The sequence below is a fragment of the Oncorhynchus kisutch genome, linkage group LG8 (assembly GCF_002021735.2).
Source record: "Oncorhynchus kisutch isolate 150728-3 linkage group LG8, Okis_V2, whole genome shotgun sequence".
NCBI lineage: Eukaryota > Metazoa > Chordata > Actinopteri > Salmoniformes > Salmonidae > Oncorhynchus > Oncorhynchus kisutch.
Window position 1 is genome coordinate 46,567,397 of NC_034181.2, and position 27,203 is coordinate 46,594,599.

General features: G+C 44.3%; 1 protein-coding gene across 4 annotated transcripts in view; it reads right to left on the reverse strand.

Annotated features, from left to right (window-relative positions):
- Positions 1-459: 459 nt before the first annotated feature.
- The window catches only part of LOC109895605 (glutamate receptor ionotropic, delta-2-like), a 521,177-nt gene continuing 494,433 nt past the window's right edge, over positions 460-27,203 (reverse strand). For 2 of the 4 annotated variants that reach the window (XM_020489443.2, XM_031830443.1), the window contains 2 exons: positions 12,963-13,203; positions 460-2,916 (listed from right to left, as the gene is read on the reverse strand). In XM_020489443.2, the coding sequence (XP_020345032.2) occupies positions 2,488-2,916; positions 12,963-13,203 (670 nt within the window). In that variant the 3' untranslated portion in view covers positions 460-2,487. Of the gene's footprint in view, positions 2,917-4,570; positions 6,426-6,660; positions 6,732-12,962; positions 13,204-27,203 lie in introns of those variants that run through there. The other 2 variants (XR_004210832.1, XM_031830442.1) reach the window with 2 other exon arrangements.

Sequence of the window (27,203 nt, forward strand, 5' to 3'; positions counted from 1 at the left end):
TTTCACAGATACCATTTCAATACTCCCAGAGTTTCATAAAAGGTACAGAATAATGTCTTCTGAGTTAACAAAAGCACCTCCTTTACACATAAACCAGCAAACCTGGTCCCAGATAAGTTGTGCTCTCGTCTACACCTTATGACTCATTGTCACGCCAAACATAACAAGTGGTGGCATGACGGCACAAACAGACAGACTTTGACTTGCTTGGTATCTGATGTGCTCTCCCAACCCAGTAATGGGCCCAGCTGTTCCAAGAGGCAGTATCCTTATGATGTGTCATTGAAAGTGATGAAGACCACACTGGGATGAAGATTAACATAACCTAGAACCTGGGGAACCTCACTTATAAAACATTCACAGATTTGAGCGTAAATTGTGCATACATAGAAATCGGAAAACTGAAACATCTTGACCGGCAAGGCCTATGCAGTCACAGCAAAGACTACAAAAACCATACCGCTGTAGAAAACAAGTTTATTAGACAAATTATACACAGAAAGCTTTGCCACTTGTAACAGAGGCCTCAGATTGTTCCGTTTGAATAATATGCAACACATATACAACAAAATAGGCCTATATTAAATACTGCACATTATAATCAGTTGAAAATTGATCAAGTAATCCTGTACGTTCTATGTATGAAATAAAACATGTCACGGGCATAGCAAGTTGTGCATGCTTCTTTTTAAGAACTTGCCTCCTCTGTTATTAACCAGCAAATCAAAATGAACTCAAGATGACATGAGAAAGCTTATGTGTGGGCTGGAACTGAGGGAAACCAAATGTATAGGGTGACTGCTAACTCGATGCTCATATGATATATTATTATTATTTTTTAAACAAATATAGCATCAACATGTAAAATATACATATTTCATAATGTGTCTGTCATTAATAGTAAATAAAATGTCTTTAAACATTGTCTGTGTCCTATTGTCATTCAATAGCCATACTGTAGCTTAAGAAAAGGACATCTAGAATGCTTGCATCAAACACTGCTTCGGTTCTCTACGCACAACATTTGCGGTTTAGTCTTAAGATAACAAACTGAAAGCTCATTCTAAACAACAAACATTATTAAATATTAATACAGTGTTAGTGAAAAGGTTAGTTTCCACTTTTCCCTTCACAAAATATTGTTTTTTTTTACCCCCTCCCCCCAAACTGCACCTAAATGGCCTCATTTAAACAATTGGCACTTTTAAAAAAGTTAGATAAACAGTACCCTTAACATTTAAGAAATGAAGAAAGATCTTTCAAAATGAATGCCATCAGCTCTACAGTTCCAATGGCAAGAAATCCTGTTGAAGCAGGAAACTGGCAAGGTGAAGCCAGCCTGCAATGATATGGCTTGTACTGTGGATGTTATCTGAAAGGGGTTCTCCTCACTCTGAGCTCAACTGTTTGCCCTTACAGGTACACAGCAGTCAGTTAGTGGACTGGAGAATGAAATGCGACTTTTTTCTGACTGAGCCCTGGTAGAACTACAAATTAGGTAAAAAAAATGTTTTTATTGAATATGATTAATGATGCAAACCAGAGTAAGACTATAGCAGTCATTTAGCGCTTTTCAAAATTGGTAGACAAAAAACAATGAGACAGCTCCAAACATTTTTTTTGTGTGACTTTCTCACCAAACACATTCCACGGATTGAAATAGATTTTCAAAGCAAATTCAATAAAATACATACAATAGCCTCAGCTGCTTTTTAAAGTCCTTTTTCTGTTGTCTTTTATCTTATATTTTCAGTTCCTTTTTGTCCATCTATGCATCTCTCAAGTGTTTGTTTAGAGGCTGAGGCGCTAACCTTGAAATAGACAGCACAGTACAGGTGAGAAAAAAATATCCAAACTACATACAATCAAATACAGGTCAATGGGCACTGGTACAGTGCAGTGGAATTGATGGAGCCTTATGTGCACAAAAATGACGAAGCGTGCCCAAAGCTCAGACAGTGAGGTCTCAGTCTGCAGGGCAGTGGAGCCAATGGACACCCATTTTGGTGCAGATTTCAGATTTGGAGTACAGGCATTGATGATCAACACCAGAGAACTGAGTGTGATGGAGTCCCATATGCTGAAAGGCAAAGACAAGAACATCCTTCAAATGAGCATAGGGTTGTTGCCGATTTGTAGATCTCAAGAACAGAAAAGTGTTTTCTGTTGTAAAAAACAAATACATATCCTCCTTGTTGGGTCCAAAAGCTTCTTCAGAAAGGCAGTCCTCAAATGCCATGAAACGAAAAAGAGAAAACAGAGCCCCGTCACCCAAAAGATCCCTAGACAACCATGAGAAAGATGACAATAAAGCAAATATTCAAGTCCCCGACCTCTCACCACCAGGTTTCAGCAGGAAAACCCCCACCAAACAAAAGCAAAGCCCCTCAAAAAATCAGAACTGAAAAAGATTCCTATGTACATAGATTTTTTTTGAGTGCGTTTAATTTCATCTTTCTCTCGCTGTGCGGCCTACTCCTTCTCGCCTCATATGGACGTGCCCCGGTCTGGGTCGTTGCCGTAGCCGAAGTTGGGCTGGGGAGTGGGCTGGTAGGGTATGGAGGACATAGTCTTGATGGGGCTGCGGAAGAAGCCTCCGTTGGGGGCTCTCTGCCTGAAGGGCCCCCCAGTCCGGTGGTCCTGCACGGGACCAAAGGCGAAGCCCTGTTGGGCCTTGGCAGACAGGCTGCGGCTGAGGGTCTGGATCTGCTCGGGGATGAAGGTGGTAGTGGTGATGTGCGTGTTTCGGAAGTCGCTGATCTGCTCCAGGGCCTGCCGGTTGGCCGGCATAGAGTCCATGTCCAGTGGCGTCAGGTCAATGGAGGAGGTGGAGAACTGTTTGTGGGGGCTGTCGTCCTCTGTGCACAGGCTGTTAACCCGGCGGTGAAGGTGCTCCAGGTCGATCTCCTTATCATCCTGCAGGGGGGGACAGGGTGCGCAGGAAAGGGGGCGAGGGGAGAGAGAGAGGTGGCGGAGGACAGGGTCAAAGGAGAGTGAGGATAAAAGGGGGAGAAGGAGGAGGGAGAGGAAAATGAGTGAAGGTTGTTAAAGGAGAAAAGTAGGAAAGGAGAAAGTGACGGAACGGTGAGGTGATTGAAGAGGGATGCATGAGTATGGTTGTCGATTGAGGAGTAGTGAGGACATCCATTGAGGGAGATCAGGGAAAAAAGTCAGAGGAGAGAAGGAGGAAACGAGGATTGATGAGCGAGGAGGAGAAGAGACCAATAGAGATTGATAAACACAGAGGAAAATAGACAAAGATGGAGTGACAGTGAGATGAAGTAAGAGTGAGATGGGATTGAAGTGATGGGCCGAAAGGGATAGGTGGGGTAAGGTAAGGAGGTAAGGTAAGGAGAGGTAGATAGGTAGGGACAGAGAAGTCTGAGCTGCAGTAAGGAGAACACACAAACAGACATACAGTGGGGAGAACAAGTATTTGATACACTGCCGATTTAGCAGGTTTTCCTATTTACAAAGCATGTAGAGGTATGTCATTTAAAAAAATCATAGGTACGCTTCAACTGTGAGAGACGAAATCTAAAACAAATATCCTTCAGGTTTCGGGGTTGTCGCTGGGCAATACGGACTTTCAGCTCCCTCCAAAGATTTTCTATTGGGTTCAGGTCTGGAGACTGTCTAGGCCACTCCAGGACCTTGAGATGCTTCTTACGGAGCCACTCCTTAGTTGCCCTGGCTATGTGCTTCGGGTCGTTGTCATGCTGGAAGACCCAGCCACAACCCATCTTCAATGCTCTTACTGAGGGAAGGAGGTTGTTGGCCAAGATCTCGCGATACATGGCCCCATCCCTTCTCACCTCAATACGGTGCAGTCGTCCTGTCTCCTTTGCAGAAAAGCATCCCCAAAGAATGATGTTTCCACCTCCATGCTTCACGGTTGGGATGGTGTTCTTGGGGTTGTACTCATCCGTCTTCTTCCTCCAAACACGGCGAGTGGAGTTTAGACCAAAAAACTATATTTTTGTCTCATCAGACCACATGACCTTCTCCCATTCCTCCTCTGGATCATCCAGATGGTCATTGGCAAATTTCAGATGGGCCTGGACATGCGCTGGCTTGAACAGGGGGACCTTGCGTGCGCTGCAGGATTTTAATCCATGACGGCCTAGTGTGTTACTAATGGTTCTCTTTGAGACTGGTCCCAGCTCTCTTCAGGTCATTGACAATGTCCTGCCGTGTAGTTCTGGGCTGATCCCTCACCTTCCTTATGATCATTGATGCCCCACGAGGTGAGATCTTGCATGGAGCCCCAGACCGAGGGTGATTGACCGTCATCTTGAACTTCTTCCATTTTCTAATAATTGTGCCAACAGTTGTTGCCTTCTCACCAAGCTGCTTGCCTATTGTCCTGTAGCCCATCCCAGCCTTGTGCAGGTCTACAATTTTATCCCTGATGTCTTTACACAGCTCTCTAGTCTTGGCCATTGTGGAGAGGTTGGTCTGTTTGATTGAGTGTGTGGACAGGTGTCTTTTATACAGCTAACGAGTTCAAACAGGTGCAGTTAATACAGGTAATGAGTGGAGAACAGGAGGGCTTCTTAAAGAAAAACTAACAGGTCTGTGAGAGCCCGAATTCTTACTGGTTGGTAGGTGATCAAATACTTATGTCATGCAATAAAATGCAAATTAATTACTTAAAAATCACACAATGTGATTTTTGGATTTTTGCTTTAGATTCCGTCTCTCACAGTTGAAGTGTACCCATGATAAACAATTACAGACCTCTACATGCTTTGTAAGTAGGAAAACCTGCAACATCGGCAGTGTATCAAATACTTGTTCTCCCCACTGTATATCTCCAGGGTCTACAGGGGGTTGCAGCTCCTCTGGAATCCAAACACACACACCGCTAAAGGCAACGTGCTGTTAGATTTGAGCATGCCATGCCGAACAACCAATCAAGCATTAATATGGTCTTATTAATTACTGACCGCTCCTTGTGGAGCAAGTCGGCGAGAAAATAGATTACAAATGCGACACAACGGTCAGATTAGGATTCAGTCATTTGTTTTTGCAACATGTTGCAACGTTGTCGCGTAGGCATTAAATGTGTGCAGATGCTTACATTTACACACTAGTTAAAGTGCAAGGTAGCTACATGTATTTAATGACTGGTTTTGTGAATACAGTTGGAGGGGAAAGGGGTTTACCCATCTTTCCCATATGTGATACAGACATATAAATAGCACTACTACATCCACATAAAATGATTGGTTCACATCTTTGTGATGGTCACACTCAGAGAGGAGTTTCATGCTTGTGCTGAGAGGAAAGATGCAAGATGATTGTGTCCCTTGTGGGGGAACAGGGAGTGGGGTACCGTTGGATGGAGGTGGAGGAACACATAGCGCTTACTCCATTTTGGGAGAGGGCATCCCCGGTGGTGGGTACAAACACAGAGTCACTGACAGAGCTACTGACCATGTGGAGTGGAGGGGGGTCTTGCCCCGGGTTACCCTCTCCATCTCAGAGGGGGAGGGGGCAGGAGGGGGTACTGTTTGTGGTGATCTGTTCATGCCACACACCCAGGAGTGGGGGGGATTGAGGAAGGAGGGGTGGTTGAAAGTAAAGGAACGAGGAAGGAGGTGGTGAGAGAAAAACAGTGAGTGACAGAGGGCCAGTCAGTTGACTGCTAGAGCCAGTTCACCTTATGGGTAACTACCGTACGACGAGAGGACCGGCCTGTTGGATCAACTGAAGAGTGTTATGTGTAGTAGCATTTTGCTAACACACAAAGCAAAATATAAGACAGAGTTAACAAGTGTTCTAAGCGATTGGCCTCTGTTTCAATCAGATGTGTAGGCTTCCATTTTGGGGGGGGAATTCATTCACGTTTGAGGGACTCACTTTCATCATATGAATTGAAATGTACAGATTTACACTGCAGACCTTAGCTAAACATACATTTCTATAGAGCATAACATGCACCTGTTAACCCATTACATGACTGCACACCTAACCGTATTACGCTTGGTCGGCGAGAGCATGCTGCAAGCCCTCTAGTGGAGGAAAGGCATCATAGCTCACATGTTGGCAGGTAGTGCCAGTGACTAGAAATGTCATCAATGCGATAGTTTTGTTGTTGTCAGCAGAAAAGCAATAAATATGACAATCTGGGTTGTAGCATCCGCTCCTATTTAAAGCTTCTGTCATAGGTATAACCTGGAGGTGGGAGGAGAGGCAGCGAAAGAGGTCATTCTTATTTTAGGGACGAGTTGGGAGGGATCGTCGTTGGTTTCAACCCTGTGCTGGATGATCAAGGCACACGGGATGTCACAGCATGCGGGTGACTGGGGATAATGGGGGGAGGGGGCAGTCCTGAGAGTGGTGAGGAGGATGTCGTGATGGGTGTCATGTTGGTGGTGGCACGGTTCAGCTTGCCTGGCGGAAGTGCCATCAGCCTGTGTCTGTGTATGTGTGTTTGTGGGTGTTTGTGCAAGGACAGAGAGACAGTGGCAGACAGACGTACACAAGGACAGAGAAAGGATGAGAGCAGGCAAATGGGAGGATGAAGGAGGGATTTTGTCGGAGGAGAGGCAGGGGTGAGTAGAAAAGACAGCACAGTCAGCCCATACAAACACACACACAAACGCTCTGTGGGTTTTTTTTTTTACGTCCGAGGAGGAGCCTTCGAAGATATACCTGGAAGGGTGAAAAATGGCATTTTGTATTGCTCTCCCTCGCCCGCTTTACCCTCAACACAGTGTACTTATCTACAAAACAAAACCAAAAGGGAATGAGAGCTTCAGCCAGCAGGGACAGTAAATCAGACATGATCAAACATTTTGTGCTCAACATTGTGAACAAAGTGGCCGTTCATTGTGTGTAGTGTCCAATACTCCTTAGCCACCCTCTCTTCCTTTATCATTACACACGGTATATAGCAAGACAGATCCACCACCCACCACCCAAACGACTCCAAGTAACATCAACATCTGTGGTACATGTATATAGCCACAGAAGCACAGTCATACCATATAGCAGCAAAGGAGATACATTGGTGAACAGAGGATAAGGATTTATGGTAGTATTGCCTTTGTGCTATTGTATAACTGCCCTGTACTGTGCCATGTATTTTACATTTTGTGTGGACCCCAGGAAGAGTACCTGCTGAATGAGTAACAGCTAATAGGGAAACCAATAAACTTAACTACACTGGTTAAAAGACACAGTGGGCCATACTGTGTGTAGCCTATATTACTGTTGTGCGTATGAACAAGGGACCTATCCCAACACTAACATGAACTAATGTATGTGCTAGATATGTCAAAATGCATCTGGCAATCTGTTTGTGTTGGAAATGAATCCTTCAACATTGAAGGATTGAAATGCTTTCATTTAAGAGACCCCCAAACACCACAATCCTATATCTGCTTGGAGGGTAGAGATTAGCAAAGCCTCATTGGAGTTTGTGACCAGTAGTAGAGGACTAACTCTACTGAACTCTATTCATCACATGGATGCCTCATCACCGTGTTAATCATTACACAACACATCCCACAACACAACGAAACACAACACAGAGACGCAACACAGAAACACTAACAGTGATCACATAGAAGCAGAGGCCTGAACAGGGACAGGTCTCTAAAACATTGGGATGAACAGAATGCAGAATTCATGTACCAGGAGGAAAACAGAGATACAAACGCAGCTCGTCCCCAGGCAGCTCAGTGGGAGCTGTGTGTTTGTGGACCGTGAGTGTGTGTGTTTGTTCCCATAGAGTAATAATACATTATTATGATTATTTCTATTGTTGAATCTTTAGGTGACACATTTTATCTGATCGCAACTGATGAAGGAAAAGGAGAATGGAAGTACTGGAAATCATCGAGGCGTTATGCAAAATGGACAACAAATGGGACAGCTTACAGGGAGAGACAGCCTACAGGGAAGAGGTGAGGGCTCTGGGAGTGTGGTGCCTGGAAAACAACCTCTCACTCAACGTCAACATAACAAAGGAGATGGTCGTGGACTTCAGGAGACAGCGGAGGGTGCACCCCCCTATCTACATCGACGGGACTGCCGCGGAGTAGGTGGAAAGCTTCAAGTTCCTTGGCATATACAATCGTGGCTAAAAGTTTTGAGAATGACACAAATATTAATTTTCACAAAGTCTGCTTGCTCTGTTTCTATGATGGCAATTTTCATATACTCCAGAAATCTATGAAGAGTGATCAGATGAATTGCAATTAATTGCAAAGTCCCTCTTTGCCATGCAAATGAACTCAATCCCCCAAAAACATTTCCACTGCATTTCAGCCCTGCCACAAAAGGACCAGCTGACATCATGTCAGTGATTCTCTCATTAACACAGGTGTGAGTGTTGACGAGGACAAGGCTGGAAATCACTCTGTCATGCTGATTGAGTTCGAATAACAGACTCTAAGCTTCAAACGGAGGGTGGTGCTTGGAATCATTGTTCTTCCTATGTCATCCATGGTTACCTGCAAGGAAACACGTGCTGTCATCATTTCTTTTCACAAAAAGGGCTTCACAGGCAAAGATATTGCTGCCAGTAAGATTGCACCTAAATCAACCATTTATCAGATCATCAAGAACTTCAAGGAGAGTGGTTCAATTGTTGTGAAGAAGGCTTCAGGGAGCCCAAGAAAGTCCAGCTAGCGCCAGAAAAGTATCCTAAAGTTGATTCAGCTGCGGGATCAGGGCACCACCAGTACAGAGCTTGCTCAGGAATGGCAGCAGGCAGGAGTGATTGCATCTGCATGCACAGTGAGGCGAAGACTTTTGGAGGATGGCCTGGTGTCAAGAAGGGCAGGAAAGAAGGCACTTCTCCAGAAAAAACATCAGGGACAGACTGATATTCTGCAAAAGGTACAGGGATTGGACTGCTGAGGACTTGGGGTAAAGTAATTTTCTCTGATGAATCCCCTTTCCAATTGTTTGGGGCATCTGGAAAAAAGCTTGTCCGGAGAAGACAAGGCGAGCGCTACCATCAGTCCTGTGTCATGCCAACAGTAAAGCATCCTGAGACCATTCATGTGTGGGGTTGCTTCTCAGCCAAGGGAGTGGGCTCACTCATAATTTTGCCTAAGAACACTGCCATGAATAAAGAATGGTACCAACACATCCTCCAAGAGCAACTTCTCCCAACTATCCAGGAAAAGTTTGGTGACGAACAATGCCTTTTCCAGCATGATGGAGCACCTTTCCATAAGGCAAAAGTGATAACTAAGTGGCTCGGGGAACAAAAAATTGATATTTTGGGTCCATGGCCAGGAAACTCCCCAGACCTTAATCCCATTGAGAACTTGTGGTCAATCCTCAAGAGGCTCAAAAACCCACAAATTCTGACAAACTCCAAGCATTGATTATGCAAGAATGGGCTGCCATCAGTCAGGATGTGGCCCAGAAGTTAATTGACAGCATGCCAGGGCGGATTGCAGAGTCCTTGAAAGAGAAGGCACAACATTGCACATATTGAGTCTTTGCATCAACTTCATGTAATTGTCAATAAAAGCCTTTGATACTTCAGTATTCCATAATAACATCTGAAAAAAATATCTAAAGACACTGAGGCAGCAGACTTTGTGAAAATTTATATTTAAAACATTTAAACATTGGTCACGACTGTACATCACTAAAAAAACTGAAATGGACACAATGTGCACAATTGAAAGCATCCTGTCGGGCTGTATCACTGCCTGGTATGGCAACTGCACCGCCCGCAACCGCAAGGCTCTCCAGAGGGTGGTGTGGTCTGCCGAATGCATTACCGGGGGCAAACTACCCGCCGTCCAGGACACCTACAGCACCGGTTGTCATAGGAAGGCCAAAAAGATCATCAAGGACATCAACCACCCGAGCCACTGCCTGTTCATCCCGCTGTCATCCAGAAGGCGAGGTCAGTACAGGTGCAAAGTACAGGTTTCATTCAAAGAGGAACACTAGCTTAATTGCGACAAGCCTAATGCGATTGATATCATACTACTGATAGCAGCTGTGACATTACTCAGTGTTTGTTGGTCTGTGTATGCTTGTATGCACGTTGTAAGCTTGTTGTATGTCTGTCTGTGTGTGAGCGAGCTAGGGAGCAGTCCTTACAGTGCACTACTTTTGACCATATGGTTTCAAGCCCTGGTCGAAAGTAGTGCACTATAAAAGAAATAGGGTTCCATTTGGGACGAAGCCTATATTGAGGACCGGAGAGAAGGGATATTCCTAATGAGAAAGGGCAGTAGTGCAGTATATTGAGGAAGCTGATGGCTCCTAGTGATATCCTCTTGACTGCAGACATACTGGGTCACTCTGACACACTGCACCGGGCCCAGCAGGATGTGACCTCACCACCACCACCCTGCCGACCGTAACCACGGTCCATAAGCACAGTCCCCAGCGTCACTGTGGGCCATGGGCAGGGTGAAGTGTAGGGCTCAACTAAACAACATGGCTAAGACACCACTACTTTCACCATGGCAGCTTTAGGCTACCACTACAACTCTTGGATTCCGTAAATGGTATGAAGTTCAAAGTTTATAATGCAGCACTCTATATCCAGTTTTATGTGAATTAGCCAAATCAGTTCAATATTCAAAGAGGATGAGGGCTCGCAACAGATCACTACTACCCAGCTTTTTACAAAACTCACTCTTTAAAATCAATACCATGCAAATATGATTTTTTTGAACAATGCAACCAATATCCATGCAGTACCTAACCAAAGTAAAGGGCAATTTTGATAGGACTATTTGAGTGCTAAATTAAGTGATGTGATAATCACATTGATTTCTCAATGCTCTCCATTACAAAGACCTTGAACCCCAGGCACCGACACACTGGTCAGTCAGGGTCCCTGTATTGAAGGTTAATAAAGATGGCAGGGGGCTACTGAGCTTCTTTGTATATGACCACTGGCCAGACAGGCTCACTAGTTAACCTGACACATGAAAGCTGTTGTGAGTGCAGGGGGTCATGGGTAGGGTGTAGAGGGGGATAGAAAGCTGGGGTGGGGTGCTATGATGGGGAACAGACTTGAGACGACACAGGCCTCGCTGCCTTGATCAAAAGCTTTCATTATTGTCGAGCTGAAGAGATGAAACAGGCATTCTGTTGAGCACCCGGCTTCCTGTGGCGTGGCTATGATGTCGTGACCCAGTCAACAACACACAGACACCAGCTGAGAGGACAGAATAGGAGGGGATAGGAGAGGTGGGAAGGGAAGGAGAGGAGAGCATGGCAGAGGGGTTATTGATGAGGGTGTGTGCATGGTTGGTTGTGGCTTGATAGGTGGGTCGAGAGGGATCTCGGCAACATAGGAAATTAAATGTGAAATAAAAAAATGTATAATGTTAATGGAGTAAACTATTATTTTACTGGTAAACTGACCCTCATTCTAAGATTTATTTAGCTTTATTACAAAATGCATTTTCAAAAAAATTATCCGAAATTAGTGCCACTCCATGGCTTGATTTAATTTGTGATTCTAATTTATACATGACTAATGAACACTAAATTGGGCATGACAATATTTATTTTCCATAATTGCATTACTCTCTGCTCGTTAGTACATTTGCATTTCACATCAGCTTTGCTGAGTAGGATTTCGCAGTCCTCGAGTCTCAGGGACAATCATTTCCATAACCACTGTGCTTGGGTCTGGAAGTGATGAAAACGCCTTGGCTGTGCCTACCTGCTCATTAGGTGGACGAGTGGAAGAAGAGATATGACAGTATGACAGAAAGAAAGATAGGAAAGATAAATGATTGTGCTTATGCATGGCTGTACCTTGTGTTAGCAATCAAATGTACAGGGGATATCAAAATTCAATACAGCCCTTTAACTTGGGATACGTTTCTGTTTCAAGCTGGTGCGCCTTCTTCTCTATGACTCTATGGTGTTGTTAACACAAGAGTCTGCATTTATGTCTCTGGCCCGAAATGGACTGGACAGAGACACAAATGCCAGATGGACTGGTCCATCTTTAGCCTAGTGGGCCTGTCTAAATTGGGGTTTTGGCAGAATGGTCCTTATTTGAGGGCCACGAGGAAGAACAAAGAACCAGTTTGTTAGAAATGCATGCACTGATTTCTGGTCCCTGTCTGTCCCTGCCTCTGTCTGGGTTAGAGCATGCTGGAGCAATCCCATAGGCTGTCTTTATGCGGCCATAAATATGTGGCATAAAAATACCTTATCTTTGAGGAATCAGACTTTCAAGGAAATATTTAGATAGCCACATTCCAAATGCAGTTTAAAGAGAACGGTTTGTCTTTTGAGTGAGTAACTGTTGCTGCAATTGATGATGCTCATGGTGGTTTAAGCCCTGAAACCATGACCTAGTCAGTGTAGCTTGTGTGAGCTTCCGGACCCTTTCGTTTTATGAATTTTACAAATACACTTGAAACTGGTGACATTTTACCCAAACCCCCTCATATACTACAGCATGTGTGCATCCCAAATGGCACCCTATTCCCTATATAGTGTACTACTTTTAACCAGAGTCATATGGACCCTGGTTGTCCTTGTCAAAAGTAGTGCACTATATAGAGAACAGGATGCCATTTGGGACGCATTCTATGTCATGTGCAGTCACAGTAACAGATGTCAGTTAAATTGAACCTCTTCTAAAAAGAGGTTTGTTCCCACGCCTTATGTAGTTCCAGTGTCATAGATGGAAAACCCTGGAGTGTGCCGGAATTTCACTGTGTTCATCTTATCAAACGCCAAATGTTTGTTTATTGTCCGTCCTAACCAGCTAGCCAGGGGCAGCTTTGACACCACAGCAATGGACAGACCACTTGACTAACAGGTTAACGACAGCTCTCCTCACTACGTACAAACATCTGTTACATTATGACACTGACAACATGTACAGTAGACATGACAACCATGACATGTATCCGGAAAGAAGAATGTTCAAGTCAAGTGTTACCGAGACCCCCAGACACAGACCCCAACAACCACCCTGGCCTCCCCCAGCTCCTCACCTCTTTGGAGGGGACTCGTGAGCCCTTCCTCCTTGTCCACCAGGTCTCCACCATGGCGATGAGACAGGAGAGCACCACACCTGCCGCCAGCACGCAGAACACGCCGGCAAAGCTGTGGATGTCCAGGGCGCTGCCGCGGTGTTTGGTGTGCACCGCAGAGTACAGGTCACACGGGCTGTCCCGGGGCCACCACTTCAGCTTCAGGATGTCCATGTCCCCGTTCTGCTGCAGCTCCAGGATCCTGACACACACACACAGATAGATGCACACACACGCGCACATGCACGCACGGACAGACAGACGGATGCGCGCACACAGATATACACACAAACAAACAAATTGAGTACAGATGTGTTATTGTCTGCAGGTGTATACAGGAATAGGGCAAAATCAGATTGGACTGCATCACATTTTCTTCAGGATGTAGGTTATAATCTACTTGCCCTGAAGGGTAAGTAGCTTAGACTCCGTGCCATATTTATTAGGTACACCCATCTAGTACTAGGTCGAACCCCCCTTCGGGACACAAGGTTTGACATTCAAACGCTGCTCAATTGGCATTAAGGGAACTAACGTGTGCCAGGAAAACATTTCCCACACCATTACACCACCACCACCCAGTACAGTTGACACCAGGTGTAACAGTATAACTTTAGACCGTCCCCTCGCCCATACCCGGGCGCGAACCAGGGACCCTCTGCACACATCAACAACAGTTACCCCTTGAAGCATCGTTACCCATCGCTCCACAAAAGCCGCGGCCCTTGCAGAGCAAGGGGAACTACTACTTCAAGGTCTCAGAGCAAGTGACGTAACCGATTGAAATGCTATTTAGCGCGCACCACCGCTAACTAAGCTAGCTGTTTCACATCCGTTACACTCAAGTAGCTTAGACTCTGTGCCATATTTATTAGGTACACCCATCTAGTACTAGGTCGAACCCCCCTTCGGGACACAAGGTTTGACATTCAAACGCTGCTCAATTGGTATCAAGGGAACTAACGTGTGCCAGGAAAACATTTCCCACACCATTACACCACCACCACCCGGTACAGTTGACACCAGGCAGGATGGGGCCATGGACTCATGCTGCTTATGCCAAATCCTGACTCTACCATCATGACGCAACAGGAACCGGGATTCATCCGACCAGGCAATGTTTTTCCACTCCTCAATTGTCCAGTGTTGGTGATCCCGTGCCCACTGGAGCAGCTTCTTCTTGTTTTTAGCTGATAGGAGTAGAACCCAGTGTGGTCGTCTGCTGCAAAAGCCCATCCATGACAAGGACTGACGAGTTGTGCTTTTCCAAGATGCCATTCTGCACACCATTGCTGTACTGCGCCGCTAGGTAGCCTAGTGGTTAGAGTGTTGGGTCAGTAACTGAATGGTTGCTGGATCAAATTCCTGAGCTGACAAAGTCCAAATCTGTTTTGAACAAGGCAGTTAACCCACTGTTCCCCGGTAGGCTGTCATTGTAAATAAGAATTTGTTCTTTACTGACTTGCCTAGTTAAATTTTAAAAAATTATTTGCCTGTATGCTTGCACAATTCTTCACATTCTACTTTGACCATTCTCATCAACGAGCTGTTTTTGCCCACAGGACTGCCGCTGACTGGATGTTTTTTGTTAATTGCACCATTCTCTGTAAACCCTAGACACTGTCGTGCGTTTAAAGCCCAGGAGGCCAGACATTTCTGAGATATGCCTGGCACCGACGATTATAACACGTCAAAGTTGCTTAGGTAACTCGTTTTGCAACATTCTAACGTTAAATTGCATAGTAATTCAGAGCATGTGCAGACCAGCTGGCTGGACTGTTAACGGACATATTCCATCTCTCCCTTTCCCAGTCTGTTTTCCCCACTTGCTTCAAGATGTCCACCATTGTTCCTGTACCCAAGAAAGCAAAGGTAACTGAACTAAATGACTATTTCCCCGTAGCACTCACTTCTGTCATCATTAAGTACTTTAAGGGGCTAGTTAAGGATCATCTAACCTCCACCTTACCAGACACCCTAGACCCACTACAATTTGCATACAGCAGATCCACTGATGGTGCCATCGCCCTGCACACTGTCGTATTCCATCTGGACAAGAGGAATACCTATGTAAGAATGATGTTCATTGACTACAGCTCAGCTTTCAACACCATAATGCCCTCCAAGCTCATCACTAAGCTTGGGGCCCTGGGTCTGAACCCGGCCCTGTGCAACTAGGTCCTGGACTTCCTGACGGGCCACCCCCAGGTGGTGAAGTTTGGCAACCACACCTCCGCTACGCTGATCCTCAACACAGTAGCCCCACATGGTTGCATGCTCAGCCCCCTCCTGTGCTCCCTGTTCACCCATGACTGCTAGGCCATGCACGTCTCCAACTCAATCATCAAGTTTGCAAACGACACAACAGTGGTGGGCCTGATTACCAACAGCAACAAAACAGCCTACAGGGTGGTGAGTGCCCTGTCAGAGTGGTGCAAGGAATACAACAACCTTGTTTTCGTCTAGACAGAGGCATATAAACTGAGAGTCACAAAACATAGACTGACATAGACTGACCAGGTGAAAGCTATGATCCCTTACTCATGTCACTTAAATCCACTTCAATCAGTGGAGATGAAGGCAAGGAGACAGGGTTAAAGAAGGATTTTTAAACCTTCAGACAATTGAGACATGGACTGTGTGTGTGCCATTCAGAGGGTGAATGGGCAAGACCAAATATTTAAGTAACTTTGAACAGGGTATGGAAGTAGGTGCCAGGGGCACCAGTTTGAGTGTGTCAAGATCTGCAACACTGCTGGGTTTTTCACACTCAACAGTTTCCCGTGTGTTTCAAGAATGGTTCACCACCCAAAGGACACCCAGCCAATTTGACACAACTGTGGGAAGAATTGGAGTCAACATGGGCTAGCATCCCCGTGGAACACTTTTGACACCTTGTAGAGTCCATGCCATATCTATGACTCTGGCTAGACTAAAAGAAGGTTTTTTGTATTCAAAGGCAAGCACTGAGTATGACTAATGTCATTCACATTGTATGATGATCTGAGGGTTGAATCTCAATTGTATTTCCTGGATTCCTCGCATCCTCTCTCCTCACCTCATTCTCAAAACACATTGGAGGTCAGAGAAGGAACCTTGACTCTTCTCCTCCAATGCGAGGGAGGACACTAGGACTCATGAAAATACATGAGATTCACCCTGATTCTCTGCAGTTGTTTGAATGGTCCTCAAACACTAGAGGGCAATATTGGACAAATAATGATGCCACAGACTGACAGCTGTATTAACCTGTCAAAATAATTATAAGAAATATGAATATGTTTTGTAGCAGAGTGTTATTACTTTTCTCTAATGACGTTATGCTGTCCAGCTAAGCAAATTAACAATGACATCCAATAAAAACCCTCAAAGGTTGATTGGAGCCTTCTGTTAATTTACAGAACTATATTTCAGAGGTCTGGCTTGCGGTATCGCAGGAAACAAAATTAACAGCACACACACAAACGGACAAAGACACACGAGTGACTTGAATGACAACACTTATCTTTTACTGTGCCTCTACAAAGTATAACAAATAAAAATGTTGCCAAAGTATCTCAAATGCAAATGTAGTATAACGGTAGTTTACACAATTAGAAAATGAATAATTGCAGAGAGCATATCTTATTTCAATAACATATAATTCTATATTATAGACATTATTTTAACCTCTTTAACCTCTGCTACAAAGGCACATAGAACTGTAAGGTCTGATTTGGGATTACTGTTGGGAGAATAAGGGATCTTATTTAGATAAGGCCCACATAACAGATGACTCAGATGTTGGCTCAGATGGAATGAAAAAGAGGAATAGATGCTAGTGAAACGTCCAATCAGAAACAGAGACTTGATAAGCTGTAGACCATACTATCTACCTAGAGAGTTTTCATCTGTATTTTTCGTAGCTGTCTACATACCATCACAGACCAATGCAGGCACTAAGACCGCACTCAATGACCTGTATACCGCCATAAGAAAACAGCAAAACACTCATCCAGAGGCAGCGCTCATAGTGGCCGGGGACTTTAATGCAGGGAAACTTAAATCAGTTTGACCTCATTTCTATCAGCATGTTAAATGTGTAACCAGAGGGGGGAAAAACTCTAGACCACCTTTGCTCCACACACAGAGACACGTACAACTCTCCCTCACCCTCCATTTGGTAAATCTGACCATAATTCTATCCTCCTGATTCCCGCTTACAAGCTGAAATTAAAGCAGGAAGCACCAGTGACTCGGTCAATTAAAAAAACGGATAAAATGAAGCAGATGGTAAGCTACAGGACTGTTTGTTAGCACAGACTGGAATATGTTCCGGGATTCTTCCGATGGCATTGATGGCTTCATCAATAAGTGCATCAATGATGTCGTCCCCACAGTGACTGTACATACATACCTCAACCAGAAGCCATGGATTACAGGCAAAATCCGCACTGAGCTAAAGGGTAGAGCTGCCACTTTCAAGGTGCGGGACTCTAACTCAGAAGCTTACAAGAAATCCCGCTATTCCCCATCAAACAGGCAAAGCGTCAATACAGGACAAGATCGAATCATACTACACCGGCTCCAACGCTCGTCGGATGTGGCAGGGCTTGCAAACTATTATTGTACTACAAAGGGAAGCACAGCCGAGAGCTGCCCAGTGACACGAGCCTACCAGACGAGCTAAATGACTTCTATGCTAACTTCGAGGCAAGTAACACAGAAACATGCAAGAGAACACCAGCTGTTCCAGACGACTGCGTGATCACGCTCTCCACAGCCAATGTGAGTAAGACCTTTAAGCGGGTCAACATTCACAAGGCCGCAGGGCCAGACGGATTACCAGGACATGTACTCCGAGCATGCGCTGACAAACTGGCAAGTATCTTCAATGACATTTTCAACCTCTCCCTATCTGAATCTGTAATACCAACATGTTTCAAGCAGACCACCATAGTCCCTGTGCCCAAGAACACTAAGGTAACCTGCCTAAATTACTTCCGACCCGTAGCACTCACATTATCCCAGAAACCCTATACCTACTCCAATTTGCATACCGCCAAAACAGATCCACAGATGATGCAATCTCTATTGCACCCCACACTGTCCTTTCACACCTGAACAAAAGGAACACCTATGTGAAAATACTATTCATTGACTACAACTCAGCATTCATCGCCATAGTGCCCTCAAAGCTCAACACTAAGCTAGGACCCTGAGACTAAACACCTCCCTCTGCAACTGACGGGACGCCCCCAGGTGGTAAGGGTAGGTGACAACACATCCACAACGCTGATCCCCCTCCCCCAGGGGTGTGTGCTCAGTCCCCTCCTGTACTCCCCGTTCACTCATGACTGCACAGCCTGGCACTACTCCAACACCATCATTAAGTTTGCCGATGAAACAACAGTGGTGTTCCTGATCACCAACAATGACAAGACAGCCTACAGGGAGGTTGTCAGAGACCTGGCCGTGTGGTGTTAGGACAACAACCTCTCCCTCAATGTGATCAAGACTAAGGAGATGATTGTGGACTACAGGAAAAGCAGGGCCGAGCACTCCCCCATTCTCATCGACGTGGCTGTAGTGGAGCAGGTTGAGAGCTTCAAGTTTCTTGGTGTTCAAATCACCAACAAACTAACATGGTCCAAGCCCACCAAGACAGTCGTGAAGAGGGCATGACAAAAACATATTCCCCCTCAGGAGACTGAAAAGATTTGACATGGGTCCTCAGATCCTCAAAAGGTTCTACAGCTGTACCATCGAGACTGGTTACATCACTGCCTGGTATGGCAACTGCTTGGCCTCCGACCGCAAGGCACTACAGAGGGTAGTGCGTACGACCCAGTACACCACTGATGCCAAGCTTCCTGCCATCCAGGACCTCATACCAGGCGGTGTCAGAGGAAGGCCCAAAAAAATGTCAAAGACTCCAGCCACTCTAGTCATAGACTGTTCTCTCTGCTACTGCATGGCAAGCGGTACCAGAGCGCCAAGTCTAGGTCCAAGAGGCTTCTAAACAGCTTCTACCCGCAAGCCGTAAGACTCCTGAACATCTAATCAATTGGCTACCCAGACTACTTGCATTGCCCCCCTCTTTTATGCTGCTGCTACTCTCTGTTATTATCTATGCATAAGTCACTTTAATAACTCTACCCACGTGTATATATTACCTCAATTATCTCGACTAACCGGTGACCCCCGCGCACATTGACTCTGTACCCGTACCCCCTGTATATTGCCTCGCTATTGTTATTTTACTGCTGCTCTTTAATCACTTGTTACTTTATTTCTTATGTTTTTCGGTATTTTTCTTAAAACAGCATTGTTTGTTAAGGGCTTGTAAGTAAGCATAAGTAAGCTCTACACTTGTTGTATTCGGCTCATGTGACAAATAAAATTTGATTTGATTTTTGATTTGATATTGGAAGAAATGTCATCTTGATTAATCAAAGTCGGTCTGAGATTTGAGCTTTGACGATTGATACTGTAGTTGTTATGCCGCCGACAAAGACAGGTCCGAAAAGGAAAACAATGGAAAGAGGGATTGCACTCAATCTAATGGAATGGAATGAGGGAGATACCTCGGTTATCAAAATGCAGACAGCAATTCCGTCAAACATATTCAATTACATCAATCTCGGAAGTCATCCAAGTGCTCAGATTTTCCAGTATGGGTTTTTGCTTGCTTTTCAATATTTCAGACTACTTCATTGTCCTCTATTTCCCTTACAGTGCACAGAAATGTGTGTTTTGCTCTTTAACCCAACAATAGATGCATTTTAGTAGCTTAAAAGAAAAGAACTGGAAAAAAAGTGATTATACTTTAGAGTAAACAAAATACTTGAGATCGTGGCCAAAGAAGATTGGTCAATGTGGAAAGCTACCCTAAGAGCTTAGTCGTTTATCACTGCTTTCATGCACTAAGTGGAGTAATATGATAACATTTTTCTGTATGTTTTATCTCTGTGGAAATGTTGCTCTTTTATTGCCATGTTTTGCTCCAAAACAGACATATCACATCAAGTTGTTCATTTACATTTTAGTAATTTAGCACACACTCTTATCCAGACCGACTAGGGTTAAGCGCCTTGCTCAAGAGCACATTGACAGATTTTTCACCTAGTCGGCTAGGGGACTCGAACCAATGACCTTTCGGTTACTGGCCCAACACTCTTAACTGCCACCCTATGTTCACCTCATGTAGTATATACAGAATAAGACATGTTTCTATTTACATAAAAACATTTTTTTATTCTATTGCAACTACTATTAAGATCTGTCTCCTATGCATCTGGTGTACTCACAGCACACTGTGACTTCCAAATAGAATACAAGTTATTTTTCCACTATGTGTTTCCATTAGCTACCATGAGCCACACAGGCAATACAAAAGAAGCGCCCCCTCCTCACCCCAATTATACTGTATATGTCACCGCACGGTAAGATGGAGTGATGGAGCGGGAACGGAGCAATGGAGGGCTTGCGTTCCCCCTGGCCCTGTGCAGTGGTGACAGGAGGTATCGTCCCAACAGATGAGCTCCAACTGGGGCTAGAGAAATGTCACCTCCAAAGTGATTGGATGGCTGATCTGGGCCTGTACACAATAAGAACAGCCTTGTCCCTCTCAACCACCGTGTCATTCTAGTGACTGGATCAGGGGTTCACCAATGTGTCACTTGGGGTTAGTTATAAAATGTGTGCCTGTGTGTATGCGCAGTAGGTTGGTTGGTATTTTCATCTTTCAGGCTCTGCATGACCTGGGCTGTAGAGAACTCTGAATAGTGACCTAGCTCTAGTCCATAACCGATTGTAAAAGGGCTGATCACTCTTACTCATGCTCTCTGGTGACAACACATGAACACACACGCGCGCGCACACACACTTCATGACATCACTTCATGACATCACAGTGTTGCCGAGGAGTTCCGTGTTGTTAGGCCAAGCTCTCATTCCAGGAAAATGATCTAATTTCACACATGTAATGTATGCAGTCTATTGACATGTTTCTATCACTGGAGGTAGGTGGGAAGTTCTGTACAGTCTCACGTCAGAATTAGACGTCCATCCATGTTTCTCAAATGTCAAATTTCGAAGATGTACCAAAGGTTTGGGATAGGCTTAAAACCAAATTATAAAAAACTACTTTCTATCGATGGATTCGAACTTGGAATCAGAGGCAGATGCTTACACCCATCCCTGTCCACAACACCCTAGCAAAATCGAAACATACTTGAAGGTAACACTGTTGCCCCTAGTGGTCGTTTCCACGTCATCTCCCGATGTCCTCAGACCTGGATAGACGTCCAATATTGACGGGTAACCTGGCTGCTGTATCAACCAGCCTCTCTGCCTCCTGGGCTCTGCATGGCGATTAGTGTGGACTACTGGAGCTGTTTCCAAGGCAACCAGCTGCTGCAGAAATGATCATACGTTATTAGATGGTTTTGACAGAGGCAGACAAACTACCGTACTTTATAGGACTAAAGAGAAGACAAGAAAAAAGGAAAAGCAGAAATTCCACGGTGATGCAAACAAATTATAACATCTGAGATGCACACACACACACACACACACACACACACACACACACACACACACACACACACACACACACACACACACACACACACACACACACACACACACACACACACACACACACACACACACACACACACACACACCGTGATAAATCTGGGGTCCAGAGTCTTTAAACCAGAATTGTGTCTCAGGTTCGTATCCATAGACAGATGAGCTCCAACTGGGGCTAGAGAAATGTCACCTCCAAAGTGATTGGATGGCTGATCTGGGCCTGTACACAATAAGAACAGCCTTGTCCCTCTCAACCACCGTGTCATTCTAGTGACTGGATCAGGGGTTCACCAATGTGTCACTTGGGGTTAGTTATAAAATGTGTGCCTGTGTGTATGCGCAGTAGGTTGGTTGGTATTTTCATCTTTCAGGCTCTGCATGACCTGGGCTGTAGAGAACTCTGAATAGTGACCTAGCTCTAGTCCATAACCGATTGTAAAAGGGCTGATCACTCTTACTCATGCTCTCTGGTGACAACACATGCACACACACGCGCGCGCACACACACTTCATGACATCACTTCATGACATCACAGTGTTGCCGAGGAGTTCCGTGTTGTTAGGCCAAGCTCTCATTCCAGGAAAATGATCTAATTTCACACATGTAATGTGGGGCGGCAGGGTAGCCTAGTGGTTAAGAGCGTTGGACTAGTAACCGGAAGGTTGCAAGTTCAAACCCCCGAGCTGACAAGGTACAAATCTGTCGTTCTGCCCCTGAAAAGGCAGTTAACCCACTGTTCCTAGGCCGTCATTAAAAATAAGAATTTGTTCTTAACTGACTTGCCTAGTTAAATAAAGGTTAAATAAAAAAATAAAAATTAAATTAAGGTACTCTAGGGCCCCAGACATCTTCAATATCAGGATTTTGAGCTACTCCCCTCCGGTTGACAATACTTGACACCAAGGCATAAAAATAATAGATCCAAACAATTGTTTATCCCAGAGGCAATAAGGCTTCTAAATGACAAACACGAGTAGGTCCAGCAGGCAGGCCTTGAGTTGATACTGTAGTCCAATGTTTCCCAACTCCTCGAGTACCCCCAACAGCACAAATGTTTGTGCTGTTGTGGGTGGACAAAACACACCTGATTCAACTCATCGAGGGCTTGATAATTAGTTGGCAAGTGTGCTTGTCCAAGACTACAAAAAGTGTGTACCGTTGGGGTACTCAAGGACTGGAGTTGAGAAACACTGCTGTAGTCGATAGTGTACAAATGTGTATTGTGTTCAGAATAATTAGGATTCCCACATGAACTGCACTTTGTCTACCCTCACTGGTTGTATTTATTGTTTGTAATAATTGTTTATTGTCTTTTGTCTACGCTTGATAAGCATGTGTTTAATGTATGCACAGAGCCGCACACAAAATGTCCCCATGTGGATAATAAATTCATTATCTTATCGTATTCTGCTCTTATCTTATCTCTAGTTATAACCTATGCAAGAGGGTGCAACCTTATTCCACTGCATCCAAACTTTAGAAGAAACAATTCAATCTGACAAAGAAATAGCAAAAACAGGGAACGTTCCAGTATGTTCCATCTGGGGGAATTTCTGACAACATGGTTACACAATGTCAAAAAAGGAGAGAAACTGTTCTAAAATGAGCTCCTTGCAGAAAGTGAACTCTGAGTAGCAACTCCTTAGGACAAGGGAGGCGTGACGGCCATGGTACTAATCCCACACAGCCAGCCAAACCGTGTTCTCACTGTCTGACTGCTACCTCCAAAGAGCTTGTCTTCACAATGCCACTCATGCCCATTCCAGATTCACAGTCACAAATCATCATAATTAGTGGTACAATTAGGCCACTACAACAATCGAATCACACAAAGCGGTATGAGAGGGGGAAAAGAGTCCAGAGAGATTCAGGTTTTAGTAGCTGTATGTACGGGATAAGCATGGTATACGGTGTACCTAGTCCAATGAAATGCGTACATGCAGGTTCCTTCTCAACAGTTACATTTTTACCTTTGTTTAACTAGTCAAGTCAGTTAAGAAAAACATCTTATTTACAATGAGGGCCTAGGAACAGTGGGTTGACTGTTTGGTTCAGGAGCAGAACAACAGATTCTTACCTTGTCAGCTTGGGGTTTTGTTCAAGCAACCTTTTGGTTGGTGGCCCAACACACTAACCACTAGGCTACCTGCCCCCCAAACGCAAGAACAATAAGAAATAGTACAAATTAAGATTACGAACAGAAAGCAAATGGCTTACTACCTAACTGCATAGCATGTTTGGTGATGAATACATATCTCCACTACATTTGCAATATATTTGTATCTAGCTGATCAAATCTCAGTCAGCTACAAGAATATGATTTCTAGAACTTTGAACAAATCCCTATATAACATAGAAGCCATCTTAGGTCACAAACCGTACTTGCAAATGTATTTTGACAGTGTAGCGACCCATTTATGGGGACGAAGCAAACAACTGAGGGAATCTCTGATAAGATAGCAGAAATGTCAACTACACATTCATTAAATCCCACTTATGGGTTTTAATGAGAGTTTCAGGGGGCGTGAGTTTGTCTAATGTTGATGGACGGGGACTGTAAGTGACAGTTCTGTCGTTGTTCCAGATGACGAGAGGTTGACAATGTCAGGTGTCGATCTCATTCTCACCGCTGCCACAGTGGAGCCTCCACAAAATCAAGTAATTTCCACAAACTGGAAATCGACCCCGAAAGACGCGAACATGCACAGAGCGCCATGGACCCTCAAGATCTAAGAAGAACACTGTCACTCGCTGTGCCATTGGTGGCTAAATGCCATTACTAGGGTCAATATCCTCACCACTTTGGGAGGGCTCCACCAACACTGATTCCAGAAACACAATACAATTCAAGTAATAGTTTCCTGGCAAAGCATTCCCATCTCTTTTAGGCAATTTAACCTCTACGGAATCGGTGTCCCTCCACCGGAGGGATCGTTGTCCCTCCACTCCACTGCACTGTCCAATTTACAGTAGCTATTACAATGAAAAAAATATCATGAAAATGTTTGAGGAGAGTGCATAACAACAACAAAAACTTTTATCACGGCAACTGGTTCGATTACATTCACCTCTGAAGGTAAATAATGTACTTACATTGAGTAATCTTGCTCTGATTTGTCATCCTGAGGGTCCCCAGAGATAAAATGTAGCATAGTTCTGTTAGATAAAATCTATTTTTATATTCAAATATAGGAACAGGGCTCTAAAGGTTGAACCCCTGCTGTTTCTCTTGCATTTCAAAGATGATGGAACAGAAAAATAAATTTAAAAAAGCATGTTTTTTTGTTTGTATTATCTTTTACCAGATCTAATGTGTTATATTCTATTAATTTCACATTTCCACAAACTTCAAAGTATTTCCTTTCAAATGGTATCAAGAATATGGATATCCTTGTGTCACGTCCTGAGCTCCAGGCAGTTAGATTTGGGTTTTATGTCATTTTAGGCAAACATTGAAAAAAAGAGGAATATGGTCGATACCTGTATTGTTCAGACCCTTTTGCTTTTTACACATTTTGTTACGTTACAGCCTTATTCTAAAATGGATTTTACATTTTTTATCCTCAGCAATCTACACACACTACCCCATAATGACAAAGCAAAAACAGGTTTTTAGACATTTTTGCAAAAACAGAAATACCTTATTTATGTAAGTATTCAGACCCTTTGCTATGAGACTCGAAATTGAGCTCAGGTGCATCCTGTTTCCATTGATCCTCCTTGAGATGTTTCTAAAAATGGATTGGAATCCACCTGTGGTAAATTCAATTGATTGGACATGATTTGGAAAGGCACACACCGGTCTATATAAAAAGGTCCCACAGTTGACAGTGAACCAAACCATGTGCTCGAAGGAATTGTCTGTAGAACTCCGAGACAGGATTGTGCCGAGGCACAGATCTGGGGAAAGGTACCAAAACATTTCTGTAGCATTGAAAGTTCCCAAGAACACAGTGGCCTCCATCATTCTTAAATGGAAGAAGTACCTCTGTGGAGATGGGAGAACCTTCCAGAAGGACAACCATCTCTGCAGCACTCCACAAATCAGGCCTTTATGGTAGAGCGGCCAGACGGAAGCCACTCCTCTGTAAAAGGCACATGACAGCCCGCTTGGAGTTTGCCAAAAGGCACCTAAAGGACTGTCAGACCATGAGAAGCAAGATTCTCTGGTCTGATGAAACCAAGATTTAACTCTTTAGCCTGAATACCAAGCGTCATGTCTGGACGAAACCTGGCACCATCCCTACAGTGAAGTATGGTGGTGGCAGCATCATGCTGTGGGGATGTTTTTCAGCGGCAGGGACTGGGAGACTAGTCAGGATCGAGACAAAGATGAACAGAGTAAAGTACACAGAGATCCTTGATGAAAACCTGCTCCAGAGTGTTTAGGACCTCAGACTGGGGCAAAGATTCACCTTCCAACATGACAACGACCCTAAGCACACAGCCACGACAACGCAGGAGTGGCTTCGGGACAAGTCTCTGAATGTCCTTGAGTGGCCCAACCAGAGCCCAGACTTGAAACCGATCTAACATCTCGGGAGAGACCTGAAAATAGCTGTACAGCGACGCTCTCCATCCAACCTGACAGAGCTTGAGAGGATCTGCAGAGAAGAATGGGAGAAACTCCCAAAATACAGGTGTGCCAAGCTTGTAGTGTAATACCTAAGAAGACTTGATGCTGTAATCATTGCCAAAGGTGCTTCAACAAAGTACTGAGTAAAGGGTGTGAATACTTATGTAAATGTCATATTTCAGTTTTAAAACGTTGATAAATTAGCAAAAAATTCTAAAAACCTGTTTTGTTTCATCATTATGGGGTATTGTGTGTAGAATGATGAGGAAAAAATTGAATTAATACATTTTAGAACAAGGCTATAATGTAACAAAAATTGGAAAAAGTCAAGGGGTCTGAATACTTTCCGAATGCACTGTATGTATGATTGTGTGGCTGTGTGTGCATGCTGCTGCTATTTAAGTGCAAGGCTCATAGGGTTCTCACCTGAAATCAGTAGTTTTCATCGAATTCCTGAAAACTGCAGCATTCTGACTTTGTCTACACTATATCTGGATGATCAACTCAGTCTGGGTACCACACATCATTACCAGCACACTATATATACACATCAATGTATGGTGGCACAGTGACTCACACTCTCTCCGGTAAGTGGCAAACATGACTTCTCTCTGGGAACTGTTTCTTCTGGGTTGTTTGATTCTATCAAAGTGAACAACAAGTTGTATTTGTGATGAGTAATGTAATGGCAGTACTCTATCAACGACACCACCACCCCCACCTTCTCAAGAAGGACAGCGGAGAGCAAGGTGCTATTAGGGGAAGTGGATAGAACCCTCACTGTCAGAGTAGTGCCCCACACCTACACATGAACACACATACACTCTCTCTCTTTCCACATTGTTAAAGCAGATCAATTCTTTTTAATCTTAATACACTGGGAACTGTAAACGGTGAAATATTTTGTGAGTAGACTGGAGACCAAAACAATACCCTGTGCACTTGCACAGGCTCCCACTCTAATTACACACAAAATCACTGGCTATTTGACTGACTATTGATAGCTTGGCAATGTTTTGTCTCCATTGTCTTTCAGGACATGAAATTC